We start from the raw sequence: 15,543 nt of genomic DNA, 5'->3' as shown, positions 1-15,543 counted from the left end.
AGCCGCCTGTGGGCATCCGAGTACAGCACATAAGCAAGTGACGTTAAGACCACGCAGGAGACATCTCCAGCAAAAGCAGCTTGACTTTATTAGAGGGAAGCTACAGAGGAGCAGGGGAAGTGAGGGTCTCCACAGGAATTCCCGTCGTTGAGCAGGACTGCCAGGCCTTACATCTGTCTGGAAGGCAGATCAGCATCCTGCAAGAGATGAAAAGCGAGATGGAACACAGGCGCCATCTGCTGTGCACAGGGAGACATTACCAAAGTACAAAGGTTCATGAAGGCAGTTTGGGGGGGGGGTGTGAGGTGGGAAAGGCAGGTGCTGGAACAGGACTAGAACTCCCACGTCCAGCCCTGTACGCTGCTCCTACCAAGACAGTGATACTCAGCTTGACCAGAACCCACTGGCTTTGGGCCCATCACCACGAGGCTTTCTGGGGACTCCCAGGGCTGCTGGGACAGCTTCCCTGTCCTGTTTCAACTTAAACTGGGAAGGCAGACAATAACACCATGAACAAGCAAACCTTCCAGGAGCCAGAGGATCAGGAAGACTTCATGACTGATAACATTCCCATCTCTGGTTCCAGAACCTGGCTTCAAATTAGTCCTTGGGGAACCTCTTAAGACAGACTTGGAGACAGGTGCTGCCTGGCTGTGTGGGGTAAAGCTTGCTGGACCATTAACTCTCACCCAGTGCTGTGCATATGAAATGTCCAGGAGGCTTTTTATATACTACATTTGGTTACTGACAGATGTGCAGATGGAATTAAACGATGCCCGGATCTGCTGTGAAATAATACGGGGGTGGGGAGAGGGGGGGCCACAGATGAAATGATGGCAGTGACTTGGTAACTATTGGCTCTGGGTAGTGGGTACGTGGAGATTCATTTTACTACTCTACTTGCATGGCTGTGACACTTCCTAGAATTAAAAAGCCAAACTAGGAGTTCCCGTCGTGGCTCAGTGGTTAACGAATCCGACTAGGAACCTTGAGGTTTCGGGTTCGATCCCTGGCCTCGCTCAGTGGGTCAAGGATCTGGCATTGCCGTGAGCTGTGGTGTAGGTCGAAGACGCAGCTCGGATCCCACGTTGCTGTGGCTCTGGTGTAGGCCGGTGGCTACAGCTCCGATTCGACCCCTAGCCTGGGAACCTCCATATGTCACAGGAGCAGCCCTAGAAAAGGCAAAAAGACAAAACAAAACAAACAACAAAAAAAAGGCCAAACTAAATAAATTAATGAAAACTATTAGGAGAACTCTGCAGCCGTAGGAAGGAAGTAGTGATACACACTTCAGCTGGGGTGAATCCAGAAACTTGATGAAGAAGCCAGACACAAAAGGCCACGTATCTCATGATTTCTTTTATGTGGAATAGCAAGACCAGGTGAGTCCAGAAGAGCAGAAAGCAGACGAGTGGTTGCCAGGGGACAGAGAGAGAGGGCAGTGGGGAGTGACAGCTCCAGTGGGTACAGGGAGTTTTCCTAGGGGATGAAAAGTGCTGACACTAGAGAGAGGTGGTGGGTGAACACATTGAGTACACTAAATGCCAATGAAAAGTAAACTTTCAAATGGCTAACTGGGGAGTTTCCATCGTGGCTCAGTGGAAACAAATCTGATGAGCATCCATGAGGACCCAGGTTTGATACCTGGCCTCACTCAGTGGATTAAGGAGCTGTGGTGTAGGTTGCAGACGCGGCTCGGATCCTCCATTGCTGTGGCTGTGGTGTAGACCGGCAGCTACAGCTCCAATTCAACCCCTAGCCTGGTAACCTCCATATGCTGTAGGTGCGGCCCTAAAGAGAAAGAAGACTAAATAAATAAATAAATAAAATGGTTAAATGCATGGTATGTGAATTTCATCTCTCTCTCTTTTTTTTTTTTTTTGTCTTTTTGCCATTTCTTGGGCTGCTCCTGCGGCCTATGGAGGTTCCCAGGCTAGGGGTCGAATCGCCGTAGCTGCCAGCCTACGCCAGAGGCATAGCAGCATGGGATCCGAGCCGTGTCCACAACCTACACCACAGCTCACGGCAACACAAGATCCCTAACCCACTGAGCAAAGCCAGGAATCGAACCCGCAGCCACATGGTTCCTAGTTGGATTCGTTAACCACTGAGCCATGATGGGAACTCCTCATCTCAATTTTTAAAACAACTACTATGAGAGAAAAAAAAAAAAAAAAAAAACACATTAAGCTACACATGATTTACGATGAGCAGGGATTACTTTTTTTTAGTTAAAATTCGAATGCTTAGGCCAGGCGTTTCCAATTGCAGGGATCCACACTGGGGCTCCCCCAAGTGTGCAGCCAGCTGAGGAGTTTTTTCTCTTCCCTCCTCGTCACAGACTTCGATGAACACAATCTTACATGGAAGCTCGATATGAAACAGCCTACTTGGGGAGTTCCTTGGGGGAAGATCTGGTGGTGTCACTGCTGGGGCTTGGGTTGCTGCTGGGACTTGGGTTTGATCCCTGGCCTGGGAATTTCTGCATGCGGCGGGTGTGGCCAAAAAACAAAGCAAAACCCCCAAACCCCTAGGGATGCAGGAACCGTGTGATGAACACTGGAATGGCAAAAGTACGACCTCCCTTTAAGGACCACCCTCCACATTCAGACGGGTTTCACGTAACCCTTACGAGGCAGCCCCGTTTTACAGAAGGGAGGACTGAGTCTCAGGACTGAAAGAGAAGCGTCCAAAGTCAGAGGGTGAACGGAAGGCAGAGCGACAATTAGAACCTGAGAACACTGGTTACTCGTCCCGGGCTCACGCCTGAACATGGCTGGGTTGGTGGACCGGAAGCGGATGCAGACCACAGGCACCTCTGTCATCTCATGAGTTGCGCACGATGCCACCAGACACACGGGACACTGCCATGGCGCAGATGCCAGTGCACACCTTCTGGAAGCAGGCCACCCCTGAAAGTCACCGACCTGGCCGGCCAGTCAGGAGTGGCTGGCCTCTGCACGGGGAGCTCTCTGAAGACGCGTTCACAGGGACAGTACCACCAGCCATTACAGAACTGCGATGCAGGGAGCTTGACTCTCACCCTGCCCTACCTCTCACTGTGTGGGCTCTGGTCCAGTTACTTCCCCTCTCCAGCCTTTTTTTTCTCAATCCCAGTGAGAGAGAGCACTGAATGCCACCAGGGATGTGGCGATTGTTGGAATTCACGCATTAAACGCCCTGTGGGCAGTGACCGCTAGGAGGGCTGTGCTGTGAAGAATTCGGAGACTGCGCCTGGGCAGAGGGAAGGCAAGCTGGATGGATGGGTAAAGTCTGCCCAGTGCCCCTTTGCTGCCTCTCTGGATTATGTAAAATCAAAGGGAGCATCCAGCTTATACATGCCACTGGGTTTTTTTTTTTGTTTTGTTTTGTTTTTCACTTTTAACGACTTTATTGGGTGGTGAAACTCACATGGAACAGATACACAGACATAGTCTAAGTGCACTCTGATGATCTGTGACTTACCAAATATACACGCCCACATACCATCACCACACTCAAGATGTGAACATATCCAAGCCTAAAATTTCCCTCTCCCTCCAGACTCTCCTTGCCACCCACCAGCATCAAGCAATCACAAGTCTGCTTTCGGTTGCTATAGATTAGTTTGCATTTTTTTTAGAATTTTAGGGAGTTCCCATTATGGCTCAGTGGTAACGAACCCAACTAGTATTCACGAGGATGCAGGTTCGACCCCTGGCCCCACTCAGTGCTGTGTAGGTCACGGATGCGGCTCGGATCTGGCGTGGCGGTGGCTGTGGTGTAGGCTGGCAGCTGCAGCTCCAGCTCCAAATTAGACCCTTCGCCTGGGAACTTCCATAGGCTGCAGGTGCAGCCCTAAAAAGCAAAACAAAAAATAAATAAAGAAAAGAATTTTATATAAATGAAGTCATACAGTATGTCCTCCATTTTCCTGGCCTCCTTGACTCACTGTAAGTGAGGTTCACTGCGGTTGTTGCCTGGACCATGTACCCAATCGTATGGTCCAGCACAATCTATCCAGTGATGGACACTGGGTTATTTCCAGTTTGGGGTTATTCCCCTAAAGCCACTATCAGTGTTTACATACAAGTCTTCATATGGGCATGTGCTTTTCACTTCTCTTAGGTAAATACCCAGAGGAAGAAAGGCTGGGTCATATGGTAGGTTTTAAGAGACTGAACTGAACATGCTATTTTTTTTTTTGGCCGCACCTGTGGCACATGGACTTCCCAGGCCAGGGTGTGAATCCGAGTTGAGGCTTCGACCTATGCCACAGCTGCAGTAACACGGGATTCTTAACCCACTGCACCCACCTGGGATAGAATCCACGCTGCCAGAGACAACACCAGATCATTAACCTGCTGCGCCACAGCAAGAACTCCAAACACGCTCTTGTTTTTGTACCAATCTGGGCTGAGGGCATGCTCAGGAAGCCAACAACAGTTCCAAGGGGGATCAGAGGCCAAGGTGAATTAACTTACCTGGACAGTGCATAGGACCACAAGGCCCAGAGTGTAGGTGTCACCTCTGAAGGGACCAATAACTTATCAAAGCAAAAAACCACACTGCTCAGGGCCATAAGCTCCAAACGTAAACCCTGCTGATAATGAAATGCACCCTCAAGCCAGAGAGGGGACCTGAGAGACATCACCCAGTGCTGTCACTCGAAGAGGGCTGGAAGGACCCCGAGCTTGTGATCTGCATTCAGTAAGGACATATTTTGTGGCAGTGCCGGGTCTCACCCACCTGCCCACTTTGGTCCATCCTGCAGGCCAGGGGCCCGAGCCCTCACTACTTGGGGCCGAGGTAGGAAACGGCCTTTCCTGTCTTCCCCAGGGTCTCCAGCAGAGTGTCCACGCTGTGCTCAGAGTCAATGCAGACCTTCTTGTTGGGCAGGTCAATGTCAAACTGAACTCCTGCAGGAAGAGGAAGGCGGAGAGGGGGGTGCAGAGACATTCCCACTCAGGCTCCTGAATGATTCAGCCCCCCCATCCTCCCCCTGTCCTCTAGACCAGGGTCTGGCAAAGTTCTCCTGAAAAAGGCCAGAGAGCACATGTTTTAGGCATCGTGGGCTGCACAGACTCAGCTCTATAGCCTGTTGTAAACTGCTTTTAAAACCCTATAAAAAAGTAAAAGCCATTCTCGGCTGTGCAAAAACAGGCAGTGGGCTTTGGCCCAGGTGCTGTAGTTTGCCCATCCTTGCTCTAGATGAGGGCTTTTTTTCTTTTCTTCTTTTTAGGGCTGCACCTGTGGCATATAAAAGGTGCCAGGCTAGGGGTCGAATCAGAGCTACAGCTGCCAGCCTGCACCAGTCACAGCAACGCAGGATCTGAGCCTTGACTGCAACCTATATCGCAGCTCATGGCAATGCCGGATCCTTAACCCACTGAGGCCAGGGATCAAACCTGAGTCCTCATGGATACTAGTCGGGTTCTTAACCTGCTGAGCCACAATGGGAACTCCTAGATGAGGGCTTTTTTTAAGTTTCTTTCTTAAGTGCCAAAGTAATACAGACACCATTTAAAAACAAACAGAAAAGGAAAAAACAAGAAAAACACACTTCAGAATAAAATTTGAAATTGTAAGGCCCCCTATTTCCTATCTCTGAGGACCACTGTAAACAACAGGGTCCCTATCCAGAGTTTCTCCCTGATGAAATGGAAAGCAGTTTCCCTAAGTGGCATCATTCTAGGCAAACAGGTCTTTTTATAGGTCACTTCCCAAGATATCTTGCCATCTTAGTGCATACAGACTAACTTGGTTCTTTTTTAATAGCTGTGCAGTTTCCCGCAGCGTGGCTGTAGCATCCATATGTCTACTCAGTCCCCTGCCGGAGGACACTAAGGCTGCTTCCAGTGTCTCACTATGATCACAACAATGCTAGAGTATCAAACTTGTGAAAATATTCCTATACCATGAATTCACAGAATGGAAACTGTGGGGCAACAGACCGGCATGCTTTAAATGTTAATAGATATTGGGGAATTGCCCTCCTGAAGGGCTGTGCCCATTTAAAGCCCCCTGGAGGCATGTGGGACTACGTATACATGGGTCGTGTCCCAACAACAGAAGGCAGAGGGGGCGTCCCAGGCCTGGCTTCACCTCTGACTGGCTGCGTCCTGCCCATTACAGGGCTCGATTCCCCATCGGTGCATGAAGGGGCTGGAGCCGACCAGCTACTGTGGGCTTTCCACTTCCAGTATGCCCTTGGTCTGTGATTCCTCGGACCCCGCCACTGCTCCTCTACGGCCCCAACAAATTCAGAAAACCCTTGGGACTCTCTCAAGAGGCCATCCAAGTGGGGACAGTGGTGAAAGATGGGAAGATACCTGCCCGAGCTCAAAGGCGGATCCTCAAGCACCAGTCAAGGGGCCTCGAAGAGCCTTGGCCCAGGACTTCGTCCTACCCTCGGACTCAGGCTGATGGATACCATGGGGAGCACAGTGTATCCTGGCTGCACTCTGGGTTTCGTCTTTTGGTTCAGGAGTGTCTCCCTTCTCTTTGGAGCACACATTTTTGGTGGCATCATAAAGATGGGAGACACTCTGGGATCACCTGACCCAATGGATTTCAAGCTGTGATCCTGGCAGCCCAGGTCCTCGGGCAGGGCTCCTACAGCCATCAGGACTGAAAGCAGGCCGCCCTCACTTCATCCAGAGCTGCCACTTGTACATGAGGGGCTTTCGAGCAGTTTCACTCTTGAGGCCTCCACAGCAAAGCTGTGAAACTAACACTGTAGTGGGGAAAAGCCAGGCCCTGGGAGAGGAGGCTGCAGTCACACAGCAAAGTTGGCAGCCAGGTTCTTTCCACTGTTTCAGCTGCTTTACATTCAGATCCCAGTTTATGTCCAGAAACCAACCCTGGCCTCACTGTGGGACTCTGGGCAAGTCACTGCCCTTCCTGGGTACTGAGGTCCACAGCCCCATTCCATGAACGGAAAGTACAGCTCAGAAGACCGTATTAAGTGCCAGTGAGATCACATCCACGTGAAAGCCCTCTGGAAATGGGGTGTTATCGTTACCTAGCGTTGTTGCGTTTGGGGGGTTTTTTTGGCCTCACTCACAGCATGCAGAAGTTCACAGGCCAGGGATTGAACCTGAGCCACAGCAGGGACAACGCCAGACCCTGAACCTGCTGAGGCACCAGGAAACTCCCAGGGTTTTAAACTCCTAGGGTTTTAAAAATGAAAATCTGGCGTTCCCTTGTGATGCAGTGGGTTAAGGATCTGGCATTGTCACTACTGTGGCTCTGATTACAACTGTGGCATGCGTTCAATCTCTGGCCCAGGAACTTCTGCTTGCCATATGTGCAGCCAAAAGAAAAATAAAAACAGGTCGTATAACGAAAGATATTACCCTGGGGATTAGTATATTTACCAATACACTGCCTAGGACCGCCAGGGCTCCATGTGATCAAATCCCAGCTCTACCACTTACTGGCTGTGTGATTCCCAACGGGTTACTTAACCTCTCTGATCTTCAGTTCCCTCCTGTTTGATTGAAATGGAGATAGTCAAAGAAGCTATTCACAGTGGTTGTGATGCGGATTAAGTGACATGATCCACAGAAGCTGCTAAGCAGACTACTCGGCCCAGGCTAAGTATTCGATAGGTTTGGTTTTACTGCTACTCTCAGCTTGCACCCAGGCTTCTCCTGCTTCATGTCAGGATGCATCTGATATGTGTATCAGTCTCCCACCCACAACCCGGCACCAATCACTCACCTCCCAGCTTGTTGAGGACCCGAGTGACTGCGTTAGAGCAGCCCTCACAGGTCATGTCCACGGAGAACTCGTGCTTCTGCAACAAACAAAGGGGACTCTGAGCCAAGTCCTGCAGAGGGACCCACACACCCCACCAGCATGCAGGCCCACTCTGGGGCCAAGACCGAGGGCAGAGAGAAAGGCAAAATGGGGCTGTCATCAGACCCAGCAGTAGCCTGTGTCTGAGCCCCACTCAAACTTGTACGGTGGAGAAACTCAGGGCTTCTGTATCTCACAGGGGATCGTATTAGAATCTCGGAGTTCTCTTGTGGCACAGTGGGTTAAGGACCTGTTGTCACTGTTGTAGCTCAGGCTGGATCCCTGGCCTGGGAACTTCTGGCATGTCATAGACATGGCCCCCTTAAAAAAAAAAAAAAAAAAAGGAGTTCCCATTGTGGCTCAGTGGTTAACGAATCCGACTAGGAACTATGAGGTTGCGGGTTCGATCCCTGGCCTCGCTCAGTGGGTTAAGGATCTGGCGTTGCCGTGAGCTGTGGTGTAGGTTGCAGACGCGGCTCAGACCCCGTGTTGCTGTGGCTCTGGTGTAGGCTGGGGACTACAGCTCCGATTGGACCCCTAGCCTGGGAACCTTCATATGCCATGGGTGTGTGGCCCTAGAAAAGACAAAAAAAAAAAAAAAGAGAGAAAGAATCCCTAGCAATCCTTTAGCAGCGTCTGGCGCACAGTGAGGAGGCTCACCTGGGAAGGTAGTTTAAGATGCTGGTTTCTAGTCTCACCTTCAAAATTCTGATACTTCAGCTATGGGGTTGTCCCAGGATCACTAATAACTCTGTTGTGGGGGGGTCCCACACTCAGAGCAACGCAGATCTGGTGGTCTTATTTATGTATCAGCAGATTATTCTATTAAAATCAGCTGGGAGCTTCCAAAAACTAAGTTCTGGTCAGCAAGCCTGGGCTGAAGCGTCTGTTATGGCCAATAAGCTTTCCTGGTGATTCTGAACGACAGAAACCACTGCTGTCATCCTAGCACCTCAGAGGTAGCACCGAGGCCTGAGAAGGGTGAGGCTTTGCCTGGGCTTCCAGTGAAGCTGGGCCAGTAAGGGTGCCCAGGCTTCCGGACTCTCCCAGCAGCCTAGACATCCTCCAGTCTCCAGGACACCAAGGGCCTGAAGGCGAGCTCCCAGCAGATGAAGCTTTATTCAGTTCAATGCTGCATCCCTAAAGCGTGGAAAACGGAGTGCTTGGCACAGAGTAGGGGCTTAACACGTTTTACTGAGTGAATGGCTGACTGACTCAGCTGGTTGAAGACCCCCGAGTCCTTCCTTTGCTTTTAAAGATTATACCACTACTTCCTTTATTCTCAATCTCTGGAAAGGAGACCTGGCTTCAGATCCCGGCTCTGGCACTTAGGAGCTGGGTGACTACAGGGAAGTTCCTTAACTTCTCTGCGCTCCAACTGCAAAAGGCGGATGAGCGTCCCTTTGCAGGTTGGTGGGTGGGATGAACATGGGATTTTAAGCATGACAGCCGTCATGGAACACAGCCCAGTGATCTCCGCCACCTGTCATGTGTGCCCTTGAATAGTGCCATTCCACGAGGAGTATATGGCAGAAGTCAGGGGACCTCTGAGGCTAAGGCATAAAAGACACTGTCGCTTCTGCCTTCTCTCTCAGGGATCAGTCACTCTGGAGGAAGCTGGCTGCCACGTCCTAAGGACCCTCAAGCGACCCTTTGGAGAGATGCACATGATGAGGAACTGAGTCCTCCAGCCAACAGCCCTGTGAAGGGCACCATCTGGGCACCATATCCTCCTTCAGATGACTGCAGCCCGGCTGACATCATCACTGCCGCTTCAGGAGACCCCGAGCCAGAAACACCAGCTAAGCTGCCCCCTGATTCCTGACGCTCTGAAACGGTGAGCTAATAAGTATTTTTTATATTTTACTTATTTTTGTGTCTTCTTAGACAAAACCTCCATGGCATATGGAGGTTCCCAGGCAAGGGGTCGAATCAGAGCTGTAGCTGCCGGCCTACACCACAGCCACAGCAAGGCGGGATCCGAGCAGCATCTGCAACCTACACCACAGCTCACGGCAACACCAGATCCTTAACCCACTGAGCAAGGCCAGGGATCGAACCTTAGTCCTCATGGATGCTAGTCAGATTCGTTTCCACTGAGCCACATTGGGAACTCTGATATTTGCTATTTTTTTGTTTTTGTCTTTGTCTTTTTTTTGCCATTTCTTGGGCCGCTCCCGCGGCATATGGAGGTTCCCAGGCTAGGGGTCTAATCGAAGCTGTAGACGCCGGCCTATGCCACAGCCACAGCAACGCCGGATCCTTAACCCACTGAGCAAGGGCAGGGATCGAATCTGTAACCTCATGGTTCCCAGTCGGAGTCGTTAACCACTGCGCCACGATGGGAACTCCTGATATTTGTTATTTTAAACCAAGTTTTGAGCTAATTACTCAGAAGTAACAGATAATTCATACAATAGGTAAAGAAATTGGAGCATAATAGGTTCCTCTGGGATAAAAAGTTAGCTACTGGAGTTCCCGTCGTGGCGCAGTGGCTAACGAATCCGACTAGGAACCATGAGGTTGCGGGTTCGGTCCCTGCCCTTGCTCAGTGGGTTAACGATCCGGCGTTGCCGTGAGCTGTGGTGTAGGTTGCAGATGCGGCTCGGATCCCGCGTTGCTGTGGCTCTGGCGTAGGCTGGTGGCTACAGCTCCGATTCGACCCCTAGCCTGGGAACCTCCATATGCCGTGGAAGCGGCCCAAAGAAATAGCAAAAAGACAAAAAAAAGTTAGCTACTGAATTAGTCTTGCTGTGGTGCAATGAGATCTGTGGCATCACTGCAGTGCCAGGATCCAGGTTCGATCCCCAGCCCTGCACTGTGGGTTAAAGGATTCAGTGTTGCCACAGCTACGGGATAGGTTGCGACTGTGGCTTGGATCTGATTCCTGGCCTGGGAACTCCACATACCTTGGGGCAGTCCAAAAAATAATTATTATTATTATCAGTTTGTTCTTCTTCCCTCTTTTCTGTCCCTTAAAAAAAAAAAAAAACCTATGGCTACATTTTTCTTTCTCTCTTTCTGCCACAGTGTGCTTGATGTGGGATCTCAGTTGCCACACCAGGGACTGAACCCAGGCCACAGCAGTGAAACTGTAGAATCCTAACCACTAAACCACCAGAGAATGGACTCCCAAAAAGCTATGGCTACATTTTTCATGGAGCATTTCAAATCTATTACCTTAGTTAGAATTCTGGGCACAGCACTGTATCTTGGTGGAAGACCCCAGTCCCCTTATTTCTACCAAAAGGGCATTAGCCAATTCCATTGTCTCACCCTCAGTGGACATCAAGGATCACAGGGGAACTTGGGGACCACTCAGCTCTGCAGGCAGCTGCCTCCGTTGGCTCTGTGTGCCCTGGGACTCTCCATTTTTTAATCCACTGGGGAGAGACAGAGGGGTGAGCCCACACACCTGAGAAAAACTGGTCTAAATGGCTTCTCAGGCTCTTTCCAAGTCTCAAAACATCCTTGGAAAATCCCTGGATCCGGATTTTCATCATGCTCTACAAGGGAAACTGAGGCCAAGAGTTAGGCAGTTGGGTTTTCCTGCACTGAATTACACACAGCCGTCGTTACATAACAAGGAGACTGCTATTTCACTGGGGCCAAATCTGCGAAACCTGCCGTAAAGAAAATGGTTTTTTCTGTTCGTCTAGTTTGAACGCCTCTGATTCCTTCCGCTCGTTTTGTGACTATTCAACAAATTTTGAAAATAAGGATTTCAGGTGAGAATTCCAAAATCTTGTCTTTAACACACGGTCTTCAGACCGACAGTAACAGCATCGCGCGGGAGCTTGTCATTAACACAGACGCTCAGGTCGCACTCCAAGCCTCCTGAATCAGAATCCTCTTTTTTTTTTTCTTTTTAGGGCCACACCTACAGCATATGGAAGTTCCAAGGATAGGGGTCTAATCAGAGCTACAGCTGCCAGCCCCAGCCGCAGCCACAGCAACACCAGATCCGAGCCACATCTGTGACCTACACCGCAGCTCACAGCAACACAGGATCCTTATCCCACTGAGTGAGGCCAGGGATCCAACCCACATCCTCATGGATACTGGTTGGGTTCTTAACCCACTGAGCCATGATGGGAACTCCAGAATCCTCATTTTTAACAGGACACACAGCTCATTCCTGCCCACACTATAGTTTGAGATGCTGCTGTGGAATACAAAGGGGGAAACTACAGCTTGCCTGCAACCTGGTTTTATAGTTTCGTGGGAACAGAGCTAAGCGTACTCCTTTACTGTCATGCCAGAAGGACAGAGTTGCAGGGTCGTAACAGACCATGTGGATCACGAAGCCTTAGGTATTTACTATCTGGCCCTTGAAGAAAAAGTCTGCTGTCCTTGCTCTAGAATGATGGTCCGCAAGATTTGTTAATGGCTTGCACCTGTATACCCAGCCAAAGCTGTAATGGGTTTGCAAGACCAACATAAAACCCAAATCTATTGAGCGACCCCTTTACGAAATGCTCTTTATATAGTAACCAAGTCAGTCCTTGCCCAACCAGGTAAGGGAGCTAGTCACCCTACTGCACTTAGGAGAAAACCGAGGTTCCAGGGGTTAGCTAAGCTGCCCAGTCACGGGGTGGATATGTGCTGAGGCTGGGATGTGAACCCAGGCTTTCCCCGCTCCAGGACATCTTGCTGGTTCTGGACCCGCAAACAGCAGTGCCATCCCCCACAACCGATTCTCTAAGCAGGAGCCCTGAGTGGGGGGCACCTTGTGAAGGAGCACACGTTTTTGCTGCCCAAGGAGCCAAAGTCAACGGATCTCTGAAGCTCTCTGCAGCTGGCTACAGAGAGCAGGTCTCCTTTCATCCTGCCTAGGACAGAGGTCAGTGACAGGGGATGGGTTACCGCCAATATAATTCAATGCTCTCCTCCTCCTCCACCTCTGAGCTACCAAAGGAAACGGGGGCAGCGGAAAGTCTAAACGAGCAGCGTGATCCTTCCTTTACAGAGAATCCCAAGACTGGCCCCACCACGGAGTGCTTGACTTTGCAGAGTCCCAGCCCCTCAGAGCCTCCACTCTGTCACCTATAAAACAGGTCCTATAAAGTCAATGAAAGAGATTCTTAAAGTGAATCTCAGAATGGGAAGGACAGGAATGGAATGGGGTCACATTGTCTCGCCATCACCACCTGTCCTCTCCGCCTCAAGGAAAATCTTTCTCAAATATTTGGGAATTTAGTCTTTGAACACTATGATGTCTGGGAATTTACTAATAGTAATATTAGAGGAGTTCCCATCATGGCTCAAATCCAACTAGTGTCCATGAGGATGCGGGTTCAATTCCTGGTCTCACTCAGTGGGTTAAGGATCCGGTGTAGCCGTGAGCTATGGTGTAGGTCGCAGATGCAGCTTGGATCCTGCATTGCTGTGGCTGTGACAGAGGCCGGCAGCTGCAGCTCCGACTGGACCCCTAGTCAGGGAACTTTCATGTGTCGCAGGTTCAGCCCGAAAAATACACACACACACACACACACATATATATATATTAGAGTGCCTACCATGTGGGTCAGCCATTGTCCATGCATTACCTTGTTTAATCATCAAAACAAACCCTTGAGGTAAATATTATCCTTTCTTGACATGACATTAGGGTATTCACTCAAGGTGATAAAGCTACTAAGTAGCAGGGGCTAGTCTGGATACAGTATCCAAAGCCTAAACTCTTATCATGTGGTCCTTGTTAAAATGGAGTTGAAACCTGCCTGCCTGTAGTCCCACCTGACTCATTCCAGGTCTGCACAAAAGCTGCCATTTCTTGGGGACTAACTATGTCAGTAGCTAGGCTATGTATTTTACTGGCATTTTCCCAGTTAATACTAAAAACAGCTCTGTGAGGTCAGTTTTTTTAATCCCCATTTTACAGATGAGGGAATCAAGGCACAGAGAAGGAAGGTAGCTTGCCCAAGGTCACCGAGTCAGCGAACAGGAACCCAGATTTTCCAGAGGTTTCTGAGATCTCAAGTGTTTGTCAGAGAAACCTCTCAGGTGACACACTCTTCCCCTTGCAGTTTTGGTGACAGTCCCTTGACTAATAATCCTTCCTTCAGCTGTCCCTCTCGTGACTGTGGTGACAAGTACCCTCTTCACTCTCATCACCCACTCTGGAGGGTCTTTGGCTTGTCAGAATCCCCAGAAGTGAACAGAGAGCACTGACCCTCAAGCTGGCCTTTCCCTCTCTCCCGTCCCCCACAAAAACCTGGTAGCCTTCACTATTCTAGTCCCAGGGTGATTAATGCCATCCTCTGTCACTGCTGCAGGCAGATTTGTTCAACTGGGAGGGCTAATTCTGTCAGGTTCTTTGTCCAGACTTTGTGTTGTCTGAGGATTTGTCTCAAGGCACCTGGCGAGACCCAAAGGAAATGACACCTGAGATGTTTGTGGCGTGGCCCAGGGGGCCTCTGGCTCACCTGTCAGCTCCCCAAAGCTAGGCTGCTAAGACACAGAGCATCTGTGGGACACCTCTGGGTACCCACTTGGAGCAGAGCCATAAACTAGGAACCCTGGGGGATGTCATGTGCTAAACACATGACTCTAGCCAGGATCTCCAGGTTGCAACTAGGATCAGTGCTTCCTCCCAAGCCGGTATGACTACTTTTGTTGGGCACTTGGCTTGTGGTCAGGCCAGGAGAGACTGCGAGACAGTAGATAAAGGGCTTTATCCTGGCTGCACTCAACTCCCAACACCACCTTGAATAAACCATTGGGCTTTAATTTGCTTAATCTGGAAAAGGCCTTAATTTTTCATCTACAAAATGAGGCCATGAGCAACCGAGTATACTCGCTAAGACGGAGTGAGCTGCAAAGGCGGGCTACGACCTGCGCATTCGGCCCCAAACGCTGCCACTGAGCAAGTGATCAATTGTGGGGCGGTCCCTGAACCTCTCTGGAGTTCATGAGTTCAGATTCATGAACCGACCAGGAGCAAAGGTTAAAAGCACTGTCTCCATTCGGTGTCGCCTGGCGCTGACCTGAAAGAGTGGGCAGGGGGAAGGGAAGAGAAACACGGATCTCTGAACGCCTTCCCTGTCCCAAGGTCCAGAGCCATCCCCGAGGGAACGGGCATCCAGGCCCCGCCCAGTTCCGGTTCCGGATCACCCTGCGGGACCTCCGTCGACGCTGCCCGTCTCTGGGCCTCAGTTTCCCCTTTTATACAAGGAAGGTTTGGATTGGTACTCGCTTGGAGCCCTTGCAGCTTCGGTGTTCTGACACCTGACTCCTAGATAAAAATCCCTTGGGATTCGATTTTCTTGGAGGGTCGCAGAAGCAAAAGCTGGGGCCTGGGCGGGGAGGGGATGAGAAGAGGGGCGACAGCTCCGGCCGCAGCCAGAGCCCTTGAAGAGCGACCTGTGGCCAAGCCGCAGTGCAGACGAGGCGCAAGCGGTGGGCCGCGGGTCTGCGCGGGGCGAAGGCGGCGTGACCACTTACCGGCATGACTGAGGACGTGGTGGCCGTGGCGACGCCTCCCGCGGCTCTGAGCGCTGGCGCGGCTGCGCTTCCGGGTGCGCGCGCCCCGCAGAAGCCGCTCTTTGGTCCCGGCCCCGCCCCCTCCGGCCGGGCCTCCGGCTAAGCCACGCCCCCCCGGCCTCGCGGGCGGGCAGCGGCCTGGAGGCTGTTGTCCTCTCCGCCTCTTTCCGGCCGGGATGGAGCCCCTGGCCACTTGCCACGTCTGTGCTAGGCGGTGGGAGGGACCTCGGCTAGCCTGCCCCGCATGCGGACCGTGGTTAGACCGCCTACCCTTTG

The 15,543-nt window shown here is 51.0% G+C and overlaps 1 protein-coding gene and 1 long non-coding RNA gene across 2 annotated transcripts in view; one reads left to right on the top strand and one right to left on the bottom strand.

The window, feature by feature from the left end:
- The window catches only part of LOC110257252, a 137,824-nt gene that overhangs the window by 120,358 nt on the left and 1,923 nt on the right, over positions 1 to 15,543 (top strand). The window contains exon 2 of the long non-coding RNA XR_002339617.1: positions 9,378 to 9,619. This is a non-coding gene — a long non-coding RNA (uncharacterized LOC110257252). The remainder of the gene's footprint in view (positions 1 to 9,377; positions 9,620 to 15,543) is intronic.
- On the bottom strand, positions 66 to 15,343 carry ATOX1 (antioxidant 1 copper chaperone). The gene is given in 4 exon segments (NM_001167641.2): positions 66 to 197; positions 4,729 to 4,898; positions 7,705 to 7,780; positions 15,229 to 15,343. Coding segments are annotated over 3 exon segments (207 nt in total). The 5' UTR covers positions 15,235 to 15,343; the 3' UTR covers positions 66 to 197; positions 4,729 to 4,773.

Source organism: Sus scrofa, chromosome 16 (assembly GCF_000003025.6).
Source record: "Sus scrofa isolate TJ Tabasco breed Duroc chromosome 16, Sscrofa11.1, whole genome shotgun sequence".
In the NCBI taxonomy this organism is placed as follows: Eukaryota; Metazoa; Chordata; class Mammalia; order Artiodactyla; family Suidae; genus Sus; species Sus scrofa.
Note: the sequence above shows the minus strand (reverse complement) of the source record. Positions and strands in the feature narration are given on the sequence as shown.